The sequence below is a fragment of the Eleutherodactylus coqui genome, chromosome 4 (genome assembly GCF_035609145.1).
Source record: "Eleutherodactylus coqui strain aEleCoq1 chromosome 4, aEleCoq1.hap1, whole genome shotgun sequence".
NCBI lineage: Eukaryota > Metazoa > Chordata > Amphibia > Anura > Eleutherodactylidae > Eleutherodactylus > Eleutherodactylus coqui.
In genome coordinates, this window is record NC_089840.1 from 74550307 (window position 1) to 74570878 (window position 20572).

Sequence of the window (20572 nt, forward strand, 5' to 3'; positions counted from 1 at the left end):
GCAGAAGTGCAAATAACTTTATTTACCTAAAATTACATTTTTGTGCTTCAAAAAAAAAAAGCAAGCTGCTAGGAGTTTCCCTTCCTCCTAACATCAGTTGACAATAGGCAGTAAACAGCACGTTATATGTTACTTCAGTCGGCTAGATGCACAACAAGAAGTGCAAAAGGGGAAGGAATCACCATGTTAATGGAAGTCTATGAGAGCAGGAAAAGGGAGGGGGAGAGGAGACACACACAGATGTGTTATAGCTAATGGTGAGTGATTTGCTGCTATTTATTCACATCTACACTGCTCACTACTGTTGTACATTGTCTTACATGGTGATGTTATGGAGAACACAGATAATGCACTGTTAGAAAAAAATTGTTCCTGCGCTTCGCAATAATGTGGTACAAGAATAGATGTATTCAAAACCCAAAGTTGCAATGAAACAACACTTACTGGGAAGGAGGGGGGTATGATGATCAGAAGTCCCCTCCTTGAAGTGGCTTCATGTTGGCTAGAAAAAGGTGCGATGGTTTAAGCACCGAAATGCGTTGCTGTATGTATTAAAGTTCTGGATCATATTCCTGTGGATTTCGATGCATCTCTCTCTGGTGGCGGAATTGACACTTCAAGGATGGGACCTCTGATCATCATACCCCCCCTCCTGTCCAGTAAGCGTGGTTTCATTGCAACTTTGGGTTTTGAATACATCTATTCTTGTACCACATTATTGCAAAGCGCAGGAACAATTTTTTTAACAGTGCATTATCTGTGTTCTCTTTAAATCGGGGGGCTTGCTTTATTAAGAGAAGCCCTCTAGATATTCTGCAGCTCTCCCTAACTCCAAGGAATTGAATATATGTGGCCAAGAATCTCAAAATTCACCTTGTGGCACACTCCTGTTGCTTTTCATGGTGATGTTATGTTTGTGTGTTACAGACACCACAATCCACAGTTCTCTGTGCCCAAGTGTATAGCAAACAGTTTAACAGCAAGCTCTTCCCATCAGTTCTGAGAGAACTGAGAATTTTGTAAAGAGCCTGCAGAGGGGAAAACATGGGGAAAAAAATGCAAGTGCAGGGGCGTTCATAGTTAGAGGACAGCATGACTCCAGCGGCCAGCCTCCGTGACATAAGCCGGGTTAATTTGTATACAGGACACCATGAAATAGGCTTTCGCGTTGAAACATATTCTACTGATTTTTACACATATGTCCAGAGTGTGATAAAGGAGTCCCGAAATGACATGGTGGGGGCTTAAGATCGAAAAATGTGAAAACAGAATCCCTTTAAAGGAGATCTTACATATTGTAAAAGTCAGCAGCAGAGGTGTAACTTGAAGCTCCTGGGCCCCAATGCCAAACCTAGAATGGGGCCCCCAACTATAATGCTTTATTCATAGTACTGGGCTCCCTATATGGAGAAGTGAGGCCTTATGGGCCCCCAAGGCTCCGGGGCCCGGGTACAACCGTATCCCCTGCATCCTCTATAGTTACTCCCCTGGTCAGCAGTTTTGCAGCCAGGGGCTTCCCTAAATTTATCACTGTCTTTTCCATTTTTCATGCTAATCCCTATTTGTCCATATGGGCCCTTCTTACATCTGGCTCCTGGCACTGTGAATCTGCCAAGTGGGGTTCTCCGCATCACTTACTGTCAATTGATGACATCAGACTATCAATCAAGTCCGACATCCCCTATTAACAGTGAGCGGTGGGGACCATCCCACTTGACACATTTACAGTGCCAATAACCAAATCGAAAATGCGCAAGCACAAAGGAATGGGAGGTGAGTATATACTGTACAAACGAAAGACACTGTTGAAGTCAGTGGGGACGTGGCTGCAAAGCCAGGCAGCTTACCCCGCTGGCATAAGGACACGCTAGGTCCTCTTTAAAGGAACCACCATGACCGTTTTTCCTTAGGCACTGAAAGAATTGGTAATGGGCTGAAAGACTGATACAAAAAGTTGTTAATTGATCATTAGTTTCTCAATCAAATTGGATCAGTTAGACTGTGAATTCCATGACAAATCCGACAAGTACATTGTGCTTCACTGTGATGACGTTGTACCATACCCCTTACCACCCCCACCCCCACCCGCCTCTTCTTTTCCTCTCTTCCTCCTGTTCTCATTCCTTTACTTTTCCCTTTTTTGTGTACCCCGTGTTGGGGAAGTTGACATTGTTGTTAACATGACTTTTATGGTTTGCACTTATTAAATTGGTAAACACTTTGCTTTGCTTAGAGGAGTACTGCTTTTAAAGCCAAGATTAGCCAAGATAAAGACTTTAATTACCCGATTTCCTCCTCATCCATTTAAACCGGAGTACGTTTTGCTATGACATTATCGGTTTTGATTGTGCAATTGTTTGTCCATCTGGTCCTTATATTGTTTGATTTGTTTCTTATGAAATGTTAAACATGTTTGATTATATTTACTTGACCTAATAAACACACGTTAATGAGGTATTCTGGGCATTTAACCCCTTGCAGTTATAATGACCTAGCCATCCAGCGTTGACCCCCAATGCGGATGATCTGTCAACCAGATCGGTACTGGAAGTTTAAAAGAAAGCTTTACTTCCACTGAAATCAATGGGAGGTATAGCTTTTATAGCACATCCGGCCTGTATCTCAACGCAAATGTGGGGTCTGAGATTAGGTGATCGCTAGGGGTTCTGCCGATGAACTATAGACAAGCACGGAGAGCAGCTGTCTGTCAACACGTTGAGGTCGGGGAAAAGTTGGCGCGGCCCACCTCTGACTCAGAGTCAAACTTTAAAGTCTAAATTCTAAAAGGTTTCGGCATTTCAGACCACCACATTCAAAGGGGTCATGTGCATATCTGTTCATACTGCCCGTGGTTCAGACTACATTAACCCGGTGACTGGTTCCTTTAAAAAAACTGGGGGGGGGGGGGAAAAACAAACACATTATTTGCAAAGCCTTTTAAAAAATCCAAACCTAATTTGCAGCTAATCTACTACAGCTTATGTACAGAAATAATACAAATCTCTCGGCAAACTTTGTTCTGAATGGTCAGTGAAAGATTACCAGGTATGAGGGCTTTCGTCACTGACCGCTGCGACGCCCTTAACAATCAGTATCCATGGCAATGGCCAACTAATCAATGATTTACAATTACACTGCACACTTCATGCTTCACTTCACTGGACTTTTGTTCTAGAACCTACTATCTTTCTAGATGAAGACTACAGGACAGCGAGCCACAGATACCGTACAGTCAGCGCTCTGGAGGTAAGCACCTGTATTTACAGCAAACACCAGAGCAATAAATATAAGTGCTGGGTGTGATGACTGTCAGACAGGTAAGGGATTAATCACTCCCTATAAAAAGGACTCCACTAGGTCTACATGGAGCAGATAGCTAAAGAGACTTTCATCATAAATAGAACTGAAAGCATCAAATTCCATTTTCATTCTGGACAATTACTTTCTAAGGCTGGATTCACACGAGGGGGGGGGGATGGAAAAGCCAGGAGCAGGAACTGAGCTCCCGCCCCCTCTCTGCCTCCTCTCCACCCCTCTCCACCCCTATGCATTATTTGCAATGGGGAGAGGCGGGACAGGGGTGGGGCTAATTCTCAGAACTTAGCCCCGCCCCTGTCCCACCTCCTTTCATTGCAAATAGTGCAGAGGGGTGGAGGGGGGTATGGGGAGCTCAGTCCCTGCTCCTGGCTCTTCCATCCTCCCCCCCCCACCACCTCTGCAGATGAGGACGACGTATATCGGCTCGGCGTGAAAGCCGAGCTGATATACGTTCGTGTGAATCCAGCCTAAAGATCAGTCTTGCAAAAATAAATACTTTAACATCAACTTCTCCTGGCAACCTCCATCTTTAAAGGGGTATTAAAAGACTTTTTTTTCTTGATGACTGACAGACCACTGGTTGGGTCCCTGCCAATCAGCTGATTCCCAGGGCCGCTGTACAAGGCAGGCAGCACTGAAAGAAGAAAGCTCTAACAGTAGCGCAGCTGCCCGGGCTGGTATTGCAAATGCAGTTCCCATTGAACTCAATGGGAGCTGCCTACCGTACCAACTTATGCTGCTGAGCTATGATCAGTGTTTTCAGATTCCTGCGCTAACAGCGGACTCAGGAATTAGCTGATCGGCAGTGATTCGATCTGCAGATCCTCACCGGTCCTGGCAGTCATCGATAGAGAATATGAAGAGTCCCAGCATACCCCTTTAAATTGGAGATCAGTTCAAGGTCTTCGGCCAAGCAATACCACTTCAGCTAAGATTACCATTTCACAGCATGGTAGAGGGGAGAGGGAATTATTTTATTCATGTATAATTTAGTATATAGTAGGAGACGTTCTTCTTACCTCCTCCACGGACACGGGCAACACAACTCGGCTGCAAGAGAAAAGAAAAAAAAGTTAGATGTAAACATATGGGATAGCAAAGATAAACTTCTGTCCTTGTACTAACTTCTAGGAAATCACGTTGAAATCTATTTTCAGACTACTGCAAGGTTACAGAGAGTTCTGTCCGTACCCTTTCCTTTAGAACTTGTGACCAGTAAGAAAAAGTGTGCTAATGGAAGGAAGCAAAACACATCCTGCAGCTTTTTTTCAGTACAAGGTCTTAAAGGGGTTGTCCCGAGGCAGCAAGTGGGTCTGTACACTTCTGCATGGCCATAATAATGCACTTTGTAATGTACATTGTGCATTAATTATGAGCCATGCAGAAGTTATAAAAAGTTTTATACTTACCTGTTCCGTTGCTGGCGTCCTCGTCTCCATGGTGCCGACTAATTTTCGCCCTCCGATGGCCAAATTAGCCGCGCTTGCGCAGTCCGGGTCTTCTGCAGTCTTCTATGGGGCTCCGTGTAGCTCCGTGTAGCTCCGCCCCGTCACGTGCCGATTCCAGCCAATCAGGAGGCTGGAATCGGCAATGGACCGCACAGAAGAGCTGCGGTCCACGGAGGAAGAGGCCATCTTCAGCGGTGAGTAGAGAAGTCACCGGAGCGCGGGGATTCAGGTAAGCGCTCCGGTGAGCTTTCTTTACCTCCCTGCATCGGGGTTGTCTCGCGCCGAACGGGGGGGGGGTTGAAAAAAAAAAAAACCCGTTTCGGCGCGGGACAACCCCTTTAAGCCTCCCCCACACAGGCGCTTTTTACCGCAATTAGCGCGGCGCTTTTAGCAACGCTCCCATTGTTTTCAATGGGACAGCTCACACTGGTGCTGACAGCTGCTTGATTTTCAAGCGATGCATGTTTTATTTGGTGGTGTTTCAGTGCTTTTAAATGCTGTGCGTCGCCCATTGAAATGAATGGGCAGCTTTCAATGAATGGCTGCTATTGGTTCATCGAGCGCTGGCTCTGATTGGCTGAGTCATCTCAGCAATTATTGCCACTTAAGACTAGGCAGAAGTTTGCACCGAGTTCCTTTGTGAGGCAATAGCATCCCTGCTGTTGGTCACTTCCGTTATCCCAGAAAATCATGTAACAATGTCAAAAGATAATAGAATGCAACAACTAGACAGAAAAGGCCAACTTATAGGGATTTCTCAGAGATTCGGAAAAACGTGCCTGACAGCTGGGCAGAGCACAGCTACTCCAGTTCAGAAAGTTTCTGCAGCGGTCAGGTGTATAAAGAGCACCAACTTCCTGGACCGGAGCTGCTGCAACAGACCCAGACAAGTCCTGACCAGCAAGTACACCTTGGTTTATCTGGTGTTTATCTTTCTCTGCCTCGCTCATCCACTTTTCCAAGTGTCAGAAAACCTCTTGAAAGGGGGTTTCCCCTGAAACCGTTAAAAAGGGGGGGGGGGGGGGGGGGGGGGAGTTAAAAGGGGCTTAAAAATTACCAAAATTGAACACACACATACATAGTAGGTATCATTGTGTTCATAAAAGTTTGAACTAATAAACTATCGGATTTACCCTGCATGGTGAATACCATGTTTAAAAAGAAAAAAAAAAAGCATATATTTAAAAAAATCGCCCCCCAAAAAAGAAAACCTAGCTGCATGAGAGCAGTTTATTTGAAAACAAAAAACTAAAAAGTTATGGCTCTTAGAAGGCAGGGATAAAAATAACGGAGGAAAAAATAAAAATCTCTGGTCTTGAAGGGGTTAAGGCGTTATATTTACAGGCAATTTGTATTCAATCATGATCAACAAATCACAAACCAATGAAAAGAAGCGTTAAGATCGGGCTCCCACGACCGTACACGTAAAATCCAGTGGGAGTCACGCAAAGTTTTGGACCTGGCAGTGTGTCGGCCTATCGCCGCATATGGCAGCGATATTGTACTGCGCATGCCAGCGTATCTCATGCACGCTATCATGCGCAGTCTCCCGGTTTCGTTCAAATTTCCTGCATTGTCGCTTCGCAGCAGTGTGTATATACCGAACAGTGCCAGGCGGAACCCACTGACTATGATAGGGTCTGCCTGCTTTCTACCCAGCTGCCCAGTGCTTTTTCTTACAGAATATTCTGTCGGATCTGCGATAGAACCTCCGGCTGAGGGATCCAACGCAAATGTGAAACCGGCCTTGAAGGTCAAAATGGGAAGATGTGGTGCATTTCATACAATCTGGTTTATTCTTAGGTTATAGAGTACATTTTCAGAACACCTGATGACTTAATAGCTGCAATGGCAGGTAGCTATAAGATAGTATAAACCAGTAACATACCAATAAACCATATAGAACACTCCTCACTGAGGTTATTGATCTCATGATGATACAAAGTCTGTGACACACACCGCACAGTGATATGTAATACTTTCCCCTAATCGATAAAGAATTCTCAGAAGACTCAAGGTAACCTTGATCTCTCCAGGTTTTCTTACAAATATAGAAAGCCAATTAGTCGTTGCAGAACAATACAGAGCACCTGATTTAGTGTGCTTTAAAGGGGTTGTCCAGTTGCAAATATTGATGACCTATACTCAGGATACATTATCAATAGTAGATAGTAAGGGTCTGCCGCCCTGGATCTCTGACAATCAGCTGTTCATTCAGCTGATGCACTTGTGTGCTGAACTTATTTCTGCAGGAAGCAGACAGCTCCGTTCCCACTGCAGTGGCCAGTTTTGGTATTACAGGCAAAATTCCCATTGAAGTGGGATCTTTGCGTGTAATACCAAGCCTAGCCACTGCAGAGAGAACAGAGCTGTCTGCTTCCTGCAGAAATCAGATCAGTACATGAGCACATCTGCCTGGTGAACAACTGATGAGTGGGGTTTCCAGATAACAGATTTTTTTTCATTCTCACCACTTGTCCTAAGACCTATGATCTCAAGATTGATCCATATGGAGGCTGAAGTTTAGAACCACTCTATTGCTTCTCTCTAAAGCCCTATCAGGCACATCTCAAGGACCACAGGTGTCCCAGACAATGGATGCCCCCACTAATATTAACATCGATATTGCCATTTCTCCCAAAACTGGAGCGGATTTCTACAACAACTGATTTCTTTAAGGAGCCAGCCAAACCTGGAAAATGAATAAAAATAATCGGACACTGGGTAGTCCCTGCTAGTATCCATGATGGCGGTCCAGACTACTAAACTAACCTATTATTTCTAACACATCACGAAAAGTGAGGAAACTAATCATAAAATTCATTACAAAGGTTAAATCATTAAGAAGAAATCAACACAAATGTAGCAAGATGTAACCTTGGTCACGGGGAACTTCTTACAATACCCAAGTATTGGCGATGGCACAAATGCTAAGAATCATTCAAACAAGAACAAAATAAATCCGTCTAACTCCTGCTTAACCCATACGGAGCATGTGAGGAGAGAGAGGAAAAGCTGCAGAGATCTGTGACCCCATTGTATATCAGATCAGGACTCATAAGGTTATTGGACTGGGGTACCTGGGCTCAAGCAAAGGAATGGGTTGGAGACCCATAATCCAGCTAGTGTATAGGATGCTTACAGAAGGTAGTGTCCTATTTTATGTAAATGTAGATTAATTATTAAAGAAGAATAAAAAAATAAAATAAAAAAAATCAAGGAACTTTGCACTACTGTGTACTATCCTACCAAAAGTAATTGTACATCTGAGCAAGAATCACAAGTAGCATTTATTTTCATAGGTTAACACTAAGTGGAGCATCTTTGGCCCAGATGACATTGGATACTCTCTGTGGCATACTTTCTATTAATTTCTGATACACTTCAGCTGCTATTTCCCTCCATTCACCCTGCAAATATTTGGCAAGTTCTCTCAAAGGTGATGCTCATCTACAACAGTGCAGGAAGTGTCATCATTAGACAGTTGAGCAAAAATGTTCTATAGAGTGACAAATCGCGCAACTCAATCTTCAAATCAGATGGATGTACCTGGGTGTGGAGGGCGCCTGGGGAACGCCTTTTGTCCAAGTGTGTTGTGCCAACAGTTAAGTACGGTGAAAGTTCTGTTATGGTCTGGGGATGTTTCAGATGGCACGGACTCAGTCCGTTGGTAATGGTGATAAGAACCATGAATACGAAGGTGTACCTCGACATCCTAGACAATAATGTGCTGCAGACAATGTGACGATACTCTGGAAGTGGTCAACCCTACTTCCAACAAGGCAACGCGCCTTGTCACAAATCCAATGCTGTTTTACGTTGGTTTGAGGTTATGGATGTTCAACGATTGGACTGGCTGCACAGAGTCCTGACCTGGACATCTCTGGGACGAACTGGAATGTCGGGTCAGGAAATATGAACTGCGTCCATCTTACTTGAGAAAAGTTGCCAGACATCTGCAGGATGAATGGAGGGAAATACCAGCTGTAATGTAGAAAGTATGCCATGGAGAGTATCCTATGTTATTAGGGCTGTAGGACACCCCACTAAGTATTAATATATGGAAATAAATACTACTTTTGATTCTTGCTCAGGTGTCCAGCTACTTTTGGTAGGATAATGTACGTTATCTAGACTGATATATTGTAATGATCAGTACAAGAGATTTGTGCTGCTCATGGATTGCATAGACTGGATACAATTGTAGCAATTGCTTAAATGGGAGATCTATTAGGTCTATTTGAGTTTTCAGCCCCAGGATATAAACAAATGCTTCAATCACTGATTGCAAATAGAGCTTGAAAATTATAAGGAATTGAAATCAAGTATATTTGGCTGCTTTCACATTTGCATTGGGGAAGCAGGAAAGGGGAATCCCCTGGCCAAACGGATCCACGACGGAACTGAACAGCATCGAACAGACCCCATTGACTATAATGGGGTCCGTTTGCTTTCCGCTCAGCTGCCTGGCATTTCATGCAGACTATTTCTTCTGGTGTTTTGTGCCAGATCTTTGATTGAACCTCCGAAAGGAGGTTCCAGCGTAGATGTGAAGCCGGTCTAAGAAAGTGGTGTTTCTTAACATTAGTGCTAATAGCATAAAAATGGAAATACTCTTCATGTTGCATATTATTAACACATATACATTGCTAAGTAGTAACAGAATATACATCAAACAGCTCAGGGCAGTGAAAACCCCTCGCAATAAGTAATCTCCTATAGCTTCAGCCGCATTATTATATCAGAATCTGAGCCACCAGAAAGTTCTCAAGTCCTCAATTTGGTAGGTTCTACACACCTGGAGTTAGGGAGAACTGGCTCAGCATGTGCCATGGTACCAGGAGGGCACCAAAATGCCACTCTGCCTAGGCTAGGGAGATGAACTCAATTTTTTTTACCCAGGGTGGGGGAAAGCCAAGCAACATCTCTCGCCTTAAGGTGGTTTCACATCTGCGCTCGGGGTTCCACTTTGCTGCTCTGTTCAGGGAATAGGAAAAGGGAATCCCTGGAGCCCAACGGCGCCGTCTCTAGACAGAACCCATTAACCCAATGAGGTGCATCAGCTTTCCACCCAGCAGCCTGGCATTTGGACGAAAGAGAAAGCACTGCATGCAAGGCTTTTTCTTCCAGTATTTTGAGCCGGATCTGTGACGGAACCTTACTACTACATTACCACGTTTCCACTACCGCTACATTTCTTGTTCTTGATGGTTGTTTTACATCATCATCATTAGTGCATTATATTTTTCAGATTCTAATTATGAGGACAAGCGATTTTAGTACATCCTCCAAGAGTAATACGTAGAACAGAGAGGGGTGTGCCCAAGACCAACCAAACATCAAGGACAATGCCAGGTTATGCCTCAATTAAACAATGGCACCAACTGTACACAACGAATTAGTTATGTTGTAATGTAGATGATGTCATGCTATTATCTGTCACAAGTAGGCTCACTCCAAGTCTTGGGAAATAGGGCCACGTTCTCTGTAATATATGTGACCTACACAGTCATCCACTGCATCATGTACTAATAGCAGTTATCCTCTATTAGGTCAGTGACAGACGAGCACACTTTGGCCACATTTATGCATCCATAACACGGACTAGTGTACTGGGCTGACCATGGGTCTCCTGACCTAAACTCAAGAGTCATAGACTGCTACGATGCTTGGGTCAGGATCAGCATGCTTCCTAGTTCGGCTGGGTTCACACTAGCCTTCAGCCAAGGGAGCAAGAAAACAAAATGCTCGATCTGTCCTATCTCAGTAAAACAGGACCAGATATACCCCAACATCTATAATGAGCTCTGTCTGGCTTTTGCCCTGTCCTCAAACATTTTCCTGGACAAATTAGTGCAGCATGTTGAACTACACGGTACTGGTGCATCTGGTCTCCACCGGAACTATGGGTGGAGTTATGGGTTTGTCCTGGTGGAGTTATAAGGAATGCCCACAGCTGCCGATTGGCTACCTTCCCTGTGCACGCGCCAGCCTCCCAGCTCTGCTCCTGGCCCCGCTGTCATTCTTCTCCCCAGATCCCCATGTCGCTTTCCACGCCAGTCTACCATGATCTCCCCTCCCGGCTCCTGTCACTATCCCCGGCGCTTTCCCTCCTACCATCCCGGGTTCAGCGCTGCCAGTCTTCCCCCCCACCCCCATCTCCGCTGGAATCAGTGCTACTGTACTCCTCCTCTGCCACTGAAGCCGGCACCCCTGTCACATGGGTGGATGGATGGAAGTCGGCATCAAAGTCACCTGCGTGTAGGTAAGCAGCGATCAGCTCTCCTCCCGTCCCCGCTGTCTCTCCCCCCGCCGGACTCCCATCAGCACTGAAATTTCTCCTCTCATCCCCCACGGCCACTGAAACCAGACCCGCTCTCTGTCAGCCTGTCCCCCGCTGGGTGTCTGGCGCTGTCTTCAGCCAGCGTCAAGGTAGGCAATCGCCGCTGAAGCCAACCCCACTCTGTCAGCCCATCCCCCGCCAGGTGTCAGGCGCTGTCTTCAGCCGCCATGAAGGTAGCCAATCGGCAGCTGTGGGCGTTCCGTATAACTCTAAGGGCTCATGTCCACGGGGAAAATATGATTTAGGATCCGCAGCGGATCTCCCGCATGCGGATCCGCATCCCATAGGGATGCATTGACCACCCGCGGGTACATAAATACCCGCGGATCGTCAATAAAAGTGATTTTTAAAAAAATGGAGCATGAAAAAATCTGGACCATGCTCCATTTTCATGCGGGTCTCCCGCGGGGACGGCTCCCGCGGGCTTCTATTGAAGCCTATGGAAGCCGTCCGGATCCGCGGGAGACCTAAAATAGGAATTTAAAGCATTTACTCACCCGCAGCGGACCGCGAAGCTCTGCTCTTCCTCACGGCCGCATCTCCCTTGCTTCGGCTCGGCGGATATGCCCGGCCGGCGTCAGGAATTCATCCGCCGGCCGAAAATGAAGATCCGGCCGTGAGGAACAGCTGACCTTCCCCGCCCGCGCTGGATAGGTAAATGCTTTTAAATTGCTATTTTCGGCGCTCATGTCCGCGGGGCAGGAGGGACCCGCTGCAGATTCTCCATTGAGAATCTGCAGCGGATCTGATTTTCCCTGTGGACATGAGGCCTAACAGGACTTCCGTTGGAGACAAAATGCACCACTACCGAACTACACTATTATACTAAAAATAATTGGACACCTGAACAAAAATCAAAATTAGTATTAACACATGTTAGTACTTTGTGGGGCCTCCTTCAGTCCCAATGACATTGAATGCTCTCCAGGGTGTACCTTCTAAAGTCTGATACACTTTCCCTCCATTCATCCTGCAAACGTCTGAAGAGTTCTCTCAAAGAAGATGGCTGCTATTCATATTTCCTGACCTGACATTCCAGTTTGTCCTAAAGATGTTCAATAGGGTTCAGGTCAGGACTCTGTGCAGCCTGTCCAATCGTGGAACATCCATATCCTCAAATCAATATAATACAGCATTGGATTTGTGACAAGGCGCGTTGCCTTGTTGGAAGTATGGCTGACCATTCCTAGTGTATTCCCACATTGTCAGCGGCACATTATTGTCAATTCTTGCTACTACAACTAACGGACTGGGACCTTGCCACGTAAAAGATTCTCACACCATAACAGGACCTTCGCCGTACTTAATTGTTGGCACAACACATTAAGGCAAAAGTCGTTCCCCAGGCATCCTCCATACCCAGGTATGTCCATCTGATATGAAGGTGGAGTAGCGCGATTTGTCACTCCATAGAACATTCTTGCATTGCTTAACTGTCCAATGACAACGCTGCATGCACCACTGTAGATGCGCCAATGCATCGCCTTTACGAGAATTCGCCAGATATTTGCAGGATGAATGGAGGGAAATACCAATTAAAGTGTATCAGATGTTACCAAAACATACGACACTGAGAGTATCCGATGTCATCAGGGCCAAAAAAAGCCACGCTAAGTATTAACAAATGTACATAAATACTTTTGATTCTTGCTCAGGTGTCCAATTATGTTTGCTAGAATAGTGCATTTTGCCCAGCGCTTTGTACTGAATCTTTGCCAAAGATCCACTGACGTAGATGTGAACCTAGGCCCTCTTACACGCAAAGCTTCCGACACAGTGAATGGAGATGGAGTGGAGTCTGAGATCTTTCCAGCCCATCCACCTCCATTCACAGTAAACAGGCAGTCCTTCGTAGATGAGCGATTGCCTATTTACACAGGCCGATCATTGTTCAGTTTTTATGCATTCAAAAACTGAACAACGAACGATAAGTGAACAAATTCTCATTCGCCGTTGAGTCGGTGCATGCATTTACACTAAGTTGTAATTCTCACTGGATCTCAGGAATCTGAATGATTACCGTCCCGTGTAAAAGTGCCCTAACAAAGCCATACTTTGCATCACCACATTACTAATCAGATCTGAGTCTGAGAGAGTAGGTGACAACACCCAAAGAAGATACAATGCCAACACCCTGGGAAGAAAAAGAAATAGCAGAATAGATTTAACACCTTGCGAAAAAGAAAACCTCAAGACCCCCCCCCCCCCCATTGACTTCTATGGGGAGCTATGTTGCGCAAATACACAGAAAAAGAGAACGAATTCTGTTGGGAGTTTTTGTATGACCGAAACATGAATGAACACATTGAACTCAATGGGTTCTATTCTCTGCACATATATTTGAAGTCGGCCTTATATAGAAATTCTCCTAGCAAGTGTAACAGTCCAAGGTCAAAACAGACACTTGTAGAAGCAACATTGTATGGAAGTAAACACAAATGGATACATATTACAACTGCGGCTGCCTTCTCACAGGGGCTATTAGCTGCGGGAAATCTGCTGCAGAAATGATGTTACGTTACTGCAGATGACCAAAGTTAACTGGCTGCTTCCATTTTTTTCCTAAAAAAATGTATATATAATAACATTTTTATGGCGGATTTTCCATTGCGGATCGTGTCGCGTTTTTGTGAAGTGTTAGTTCCTCACTTCGGAAGTCAGGCTGGTAAAGTTTATTAAACATTAAAACTTGGATTTTCAAGCAAATTCAGCCCTTTTTCGCCGTGGAAAGGCAACAACAAAAAAGCTACCTTTCCCTATTTGCGGATTTTGGTACGTTTTTTAGGTTGGCCATTGGTCTTTATGGTGAAAAACTACTGAAGATGAGTGCAGTTTTCGCAACATAAATAGACGTGTAAACCGCAGCGTTCTTCACATTTGAGGTTACAGAAAAATTCTGCGACCTGTGAAACTAATTTGGAGAGGATTTCACTCGCCTTGTAATGTAAACGCTGCAGAATGCCCACAGCGATTCTGCAGCGCTCACGGCCCGTGTGAAGGCGGCCCTAGAGTTCACCGGCGCCGTGTACAACCAAGAAACTGCAGACTGAATGTGAGTAGTGTCACAAGTAGTTCAGCGGGTGTCAGGTGTCGGCGCACAGATCGCTATCCAGCCAGTGGCACATCTACAACAGGTGGGCAGTAGCATCCTGAACAGGTGGAGCAGCCTGCAGATATCATCATGTTGCACAATACATTATATATTACTAGACATACATTCACACTACATATCCTCAGCTATCCTGTACATTAGGCATCCAGATTCACTGATCTATAGTCCTCCGTCCTATAGATGGTATCATGCGTGCACAGCAGATATTACTATACATACACTCACACTTTGATTTGCCCAGCTCTCCTATATATCTATGTGCTCTGATCTATATTCCCATCCTCTATAAAGATGCACAGTATACATTACTGTACATACAGCTCTCCTATATATTTATGTGCTCTGATCTATAGCCCCCATCCTTTATCATACATGCACAGTATATAATATACATTACTATACATACAGTCAGCTCTCCTATATATCTATGTGTAGGTGATCTATAGTCCCCCATCCTCTACCATGCAGCTCTCCTATATATCTATGTTATCTGATCTATAGTTCCCATCCTCTATAATGCCTGCACAGTATATACATACATCCAGCTCTCCTATATATCTATGTTCTCTGATCTATAGTTCCCATCCTCTATCATGCATGCACAGTATATACATACAGCCGGCTCTCCTATATCTATGTTCTCTGATCTATCCTCCCCATCCTCTATAATGTCTGCACAGTATATACATACAGCCAGCTCTCCTATATATCTATGTTCTCTGATCTATAGACCCCATCCTCTATCATGCATGCACAGTATAGAATATATACTACTATACAGCCAGCTCTCCTATATATCTATGTTCTCTGATCTATAGTCCCCCATCCTGTATAATGCCTGCACAGTATATAATATATACTACTATACAGTCGGCTCTCCTATATATCCATGTGCTCTGATCTATAGTCCCCATCCTCTATCATGCATGCACAGTATATAATATATACTACTATACAGTCGGCTCTCCTATATATCCATGTGCTCTGATCTATAGTCCCCCATCCTCTATCATGCATGCACAGTATATAATATATACTACTATACAGCCGGCTCTCCTATATATCCATGTGCTCTGATCCATAGTCCCCATCCTCTATCATGCATGCACAGTATATACATACAGCCGGCTCTCCTATATATCCATGTGCTCTGATCTATAGTCCCCATCCTCTATGCATGCACGGTATATACATACAGCCGGCTCTCCTATATATCCATGTGCTCTGATCCATAGTCCCCCATCCTCTATCATGCATGCACAGTATATAATATATACTACTATACAGTCGGCTCTCCTATATATCTATGTGCTCTGATCTATAGTTCCCATCCTCTATCATGCATGCACAGTATATAATATATACTACTATACAGTCGGCTCTCCTATATATCCATGTGCTCTGATCCATAGTCCCCCCATCCTCTATCATGCATGCACAGTATATACATACAGCCGGCTCTCCCATACCCCTCCGTGCTCCGGTCCACAGTCCCCATCCTCACTAGTGCTCTGTCCCAGCAGCACACACACCCCGGCCGCATCTCTCCTCTCATTCATTCCCCGCTGCCCCATCCCGGTCCTTACAACTCCTTTAACAGCACCATGGCGCCTCCCAAGCTTCTCCTCCGCTGATCCCGGCCCCGAGTGAAGGTTACCGGCCACTTCCTACTCCGCACCGCGCTGGGGGCGGGGCGTTGCTGCAGCAACTGTTACGTCACAGGATTCGTCGAAAATGGTGCGCGACGAGCGAAGGGCCCGTTACCTGCAGCCCTGCCTGATCATCCGCCGGAGCCCGAGATCCCCGGGGAATGGAGGCAGCTCCGCCGGTGATGGGGAGCCCCGGGCCGGCGGCGGGTGAAAGCCAGGAGTGCTGAGAGCCCGTCCACACTGCGCGGCCACCTACCTCACAGGTGGATGCCAGAAGTTACCTGGATAACCTGCGGTATAAACATGCACATACAGGTTGTCAGTGTACAGTCTATTCTGCTAATAAAGTTTTGTAGTTCAACACTTTTAAGTCGGGTGATTAATTTTTTTTTTTATACTCCCGCGATCCGTTGCCATCGCTCACCTACACAAGTCTATGGAAGAAGACGGCGGGACCAAAAAAGTCCAATTCTGGCATTGTGTATTTTTTTTCTGACGCCGTTCGCCATGCTTGATAAATAATGCGTTCCTTCGATCGATCAGGCAGCGAGGCCAAATATGCTTTTGTGTTTTTATTATAAAGATGGGAAAATTGTTTTTTTTTAAACTTTTACCTTTTTTATTTTTTTAATAATAAAACTTATTTTTACATTTCTTTAGTCCCATAGGGGGACTTGAACTTGCAATCATAGCATTACATTATACCGCAATCTGACAGGCATTCTATCAAGAAGGCCCCCAGGTGCCATGGCAACTGAACGGCACCCTCTGATCTCATCGTAAGAAACAGTCAGCACCCGCATTGTAAGAGAGGCTCGCAGCCCAGAGAACGGTGGTCCCATTTCCCCCATCCCCCCACAGTAAGGAGGAGACTGAATAGAGTGGCGGTTGTACGTGCGCAGTCAGTGCCCCTCCATTCATTTTCAATGGGACTGCCAGAGGTAGCCAAGAGTGACAGCTACGCCGTAGGCAGGGTTGGCTTGGAGATTTGAGCCTGAAGGCCAGCAGTCAGCACCTGCCATGAGCAGGGGCCGAGTGTAACCTTTTACCAACGCCTTCTACAACTTACATGATCAAAACTAACCTAAGGATGTTAATGTGGCACCAGAACCAAGCCCATATCAAACCACAGCACCAGAATCAAGTCCATAACATAAATACAGCACCGGAACCAAGCCCATAACATAAATACAGCACAAAACTAATCTGAGTACATAAATACAGCACCAGAACCAAGCCCATAACATAAAGACAGCATCAAAACCAAGCCCATAACATAAATACAGCACAAAACTAATCTGAGTACATAAATACAGCACCAGAACCAAGCCCATAACATAAATACAGCACCAGAACCAAGCCCATAACATAAATACAGCACCAAAACCAAGCCCATAACATAAATGCAGCACAAAACTAATCTGAGTACATAAATACAGCACCAGAACCAAGCCCATAACATAAAGACAGCATCAAAACCAAGCCCATAACATAAATACAGCACAAAACTAATCTGAGTACATAAATACAGCACCAGAACCAAGCCCATAACATAAGTACAGCACCAGAAACAAGCACAGTAAAGAGGGCAATTGCAGAGTCAGGTTAACTACTGGTACCTATATTGTGTACCGAATTGCCCTGACACCCAGTAAGGAATACTTACCTGCCAATGCACCCACAACTGGATTCACTCTTTGCGCATCCAATGTAAGCAGGACCCCTCAGCATCCCCCCTCTCCAGAGCTGTTGGCCTCCAACTACAACTTGCCTCCCTATCACACAGCAGGACCACCCCAGGGAAGCAAAAGTTTTGGGTACTCAGGGCGGTCCAGGTGTTCCATCTAAGCCCATCAGTGCACCTTGCCATACTATTGCTGGCACGGTATGTTGGCGCTGCGCGCAAATCTCAACCTCCTCGTTCCTATTTCCAGCGTGACACATCAGGGTACAGAGAGAAAGAAACGAGACGGGAGTAGCTGCGGTTTGTGCGCAACGCTGATGTGCTGGGTCAGAGATACTACGGCAAGTTGCACTGACTGTCGCAGCACCCAAGCGACCTTAAATACCAAAAATTTTTATTTCACCCGGTGGCCCCATGTGATCGGGTCTGGGGGGAGGGGTACATGCCCCCTGGCACAGTCCACCCCTGACTGTAGTGCAGTCAAATAGCAACCATGTTTTGTAGCCTGAAAGATCCCATTGGAAACCATGGGCTTCAAATATATGCGATTTGTAGCGATGTTGCATTCCGACTGTGAGATTCCGAGTGTGAGATTCCCGCAGCAGGATGCAACTCGTGCCGCTGCAGTGACCTCTGGCTTACCCATCCGGCATCTTCTCTCTGCTCTGTGGATGTGCTGGCTAGCGCACAGCCACACATGCACAGTGCAGAGCCATCTGGTCGGCTCGCACTAGAATGGGACATGCTGCGATTTCCACCCCGCAAGCTGAATATCGCAGTTGATTTCCGCTCTTGGGCATGGAAATGCATTTTTCAATGCATGTCCTATGGGCTGTATTTGCTGTGGGATCCGGTGCTCCGACTCCCGCAGTGCGAGTACACCCGTGTGCATTGGGCTTTAGACTTTAAATACACAGGAAATGAAAAATGCCGCCAAATGTTGTGAGTGAAGGGCAGATTTGTTCAAGAAATGTCTGTAAAACTTGATATTCCTTACATCTAAGGCCAGTTTCACACAAGCATAGTACGGACACATTTGGGCGCCTCTATTACAGCTGCAAGTCCTGGCCCAAGTGCGGGTCTACTGACCCAGATCGTCAAATGCACAAATACACCTATGTTATGTTCATAAGAAACTGACCTAAATGTGCTTGTTCCTGCAGATCCACCATCTTTGCACACCCCATTGATATGTATGGGACAGTCGCTGAGATTTCTGTTGCGATAGCACTGCGTTTTCTTGCGGCAATACTGCGATTTAGTAGCGCTACAAGGTCGCATTTGGTGCTACAAAGTCGCGTGACTTTTAGCACCACATGTGAGGATTTTTTTGAGGGGGTCTTAAAATATAAGGCCTACCCTGAAAATATACCCTAACTGCAGAAAATGTTTTAAAAAAGTATACATCACCTAGACGCGCTATCCGGGGCTCTGCTGCAGCTTCTCCCCGGTCCCCGGCGCTTGTCTTCTTTATCTCTTCTGGCTGAGAATTGAAAATTCCTGCCTTCTGGAAGCGCTAACTGTGATTGGCTGATGCTTAGCCAATCAGAGCCAGCACTCGATGAATGGCTGTAATTGGTTCATCGAGGGATGGCTGTGATTGGTTAAGCGTCAGCCAATCACAGCCAGCGCTTCCAAGAGGCGGGAATTTTTTAATTCCTGGCCAGAAGAGATGAAGGAGAATAGTGCTGGGGACCCGGAGAGAAGATGCAGGCTGACATCGCCGAGGAGGTGATGTATGTGGTTTTTTTCCGGCAGCCGGGGCTTAGAGTAGGGCTTTGACAGTAGGATTTCCTACTGTCAATGTTGAATTGCACCGCACAAAAATTGCTTTTTCGTGCGATGCGATGCAACAGAGAGGAAGGCTCCATAGGGAATAATGGGCTACAAAACCTTGCCTGTCGCGGGCATATCACCGGACCTGTGAGGTTTTTGTGTCGGGTTGTAGCATGCTACAAAACATCGTATGTGTGAAGGAACCCATAGGAAAGAATAGGCTTCATATACATGCGATTTGTAGCAATGCGACAAAATAAAGCGATTTTGACTCCCGTATGAAGGAGGCCTTAATCTTTGGATAAACAGGTTGCTCCCCTAGAAGTTGATGTAACATCTGCCTCATTATGCACACACCTACCTGCATCCCCTGTTGCTTTATGCTGTGCAGCTTCCATTAATAGCCGCTGATCTGCTGCACGTTGGTCTTAAATTTAATCATTATTCTAGAAAAATCTAGCCTGGTTGGCAAATGAAACCGCATCATTAGTTTCTTCTTAAGGGCTGCTAATTCTGGGGAAATTATTAGCTTTCCCATTAATAAGGACGGATTGTACTGATTAAATTGGGATGTTAGGATACAATACAGTGCAGTTGTGAAAAAACTGCTGCAAAGTAAGAATGCTTTCAAAAATAGAAGTGTTAATAGTTTATTTTTGTTAATTAACAAAATGCAGAGGGAATGAGCAAAAGAGAAATGTAAGTCAAATCAATATTTGGTGTGACCGCCCTTTACCTTCAAAACAGCATCAATTCTTCTAGGGACACTTGCACAGTTTTTGAAGGAACTCAGCAGGGATGTCTGTGGATGTAGACTTGCTCAAATCCTTCTGTCTCTTCATGTAATCCCAGACAAACTGGATCATGATGAGATTGGGACTCTGTAGGGCCAAATCATCACTTCCAGGACTCCATGCTGTTTACACTGAAGATAGTTGTTAATGACATTGGCTGGATATTTGGGGTTGTTGTTCTGCTGCAGAATAAATGTGGAGCCAATCAGACGCTTCCCTGATGGTGTTGCATGATGGATAAGTATCTACCTGTATTTCTCAGCATTGGCGACACCATTACTCCTGACTAAAGCCCCAACTCCATTTGCTGAGATACAGCCCGAAACTTGCAGGGAACCTCCATCATGCTTCACTGTTGCCTGCAGACACTCATTATTGTTCCGCTCTCCAGTGCTTCAGCGAATAACCTGCCTTCTGTTACAGCCGAATATTTCACATTTTGACTCAT

At 45.4% G+C, this 20572-nt stretch overlaps 1 protein-coding gene across 1 annotated transcript in view; it reads right to left on the minus strand.

The window, feature by feature from the left end:
- Window positions 1-15901, minus strand: part of PITPNA (phosphatidylinositol transfer protein alpha) — a 73166-nt gene extending 57265 nt beyond the window's left edge. Inside the window, exons 1-2 of the mRNA XM_066599668.1 lie at window positions 15808-15901; window positions 4338-4368 (exon numbers count right to left, since the gene is read on the minus strand). Of these exons, the coding sequence (XP_066455765.1) occupies window positions 4338-4368; window positions 15808-15827 (51 nt within the window). The 5' untranslated portion in view covers window positions 15828-15901. The remainder of the gene's footprint in view (window positions 1-4337; window positions 4369-15807) is intronic.
- Between the last annotated feature and the right edge of the window lie 4671 nt (window positions 15902-20572).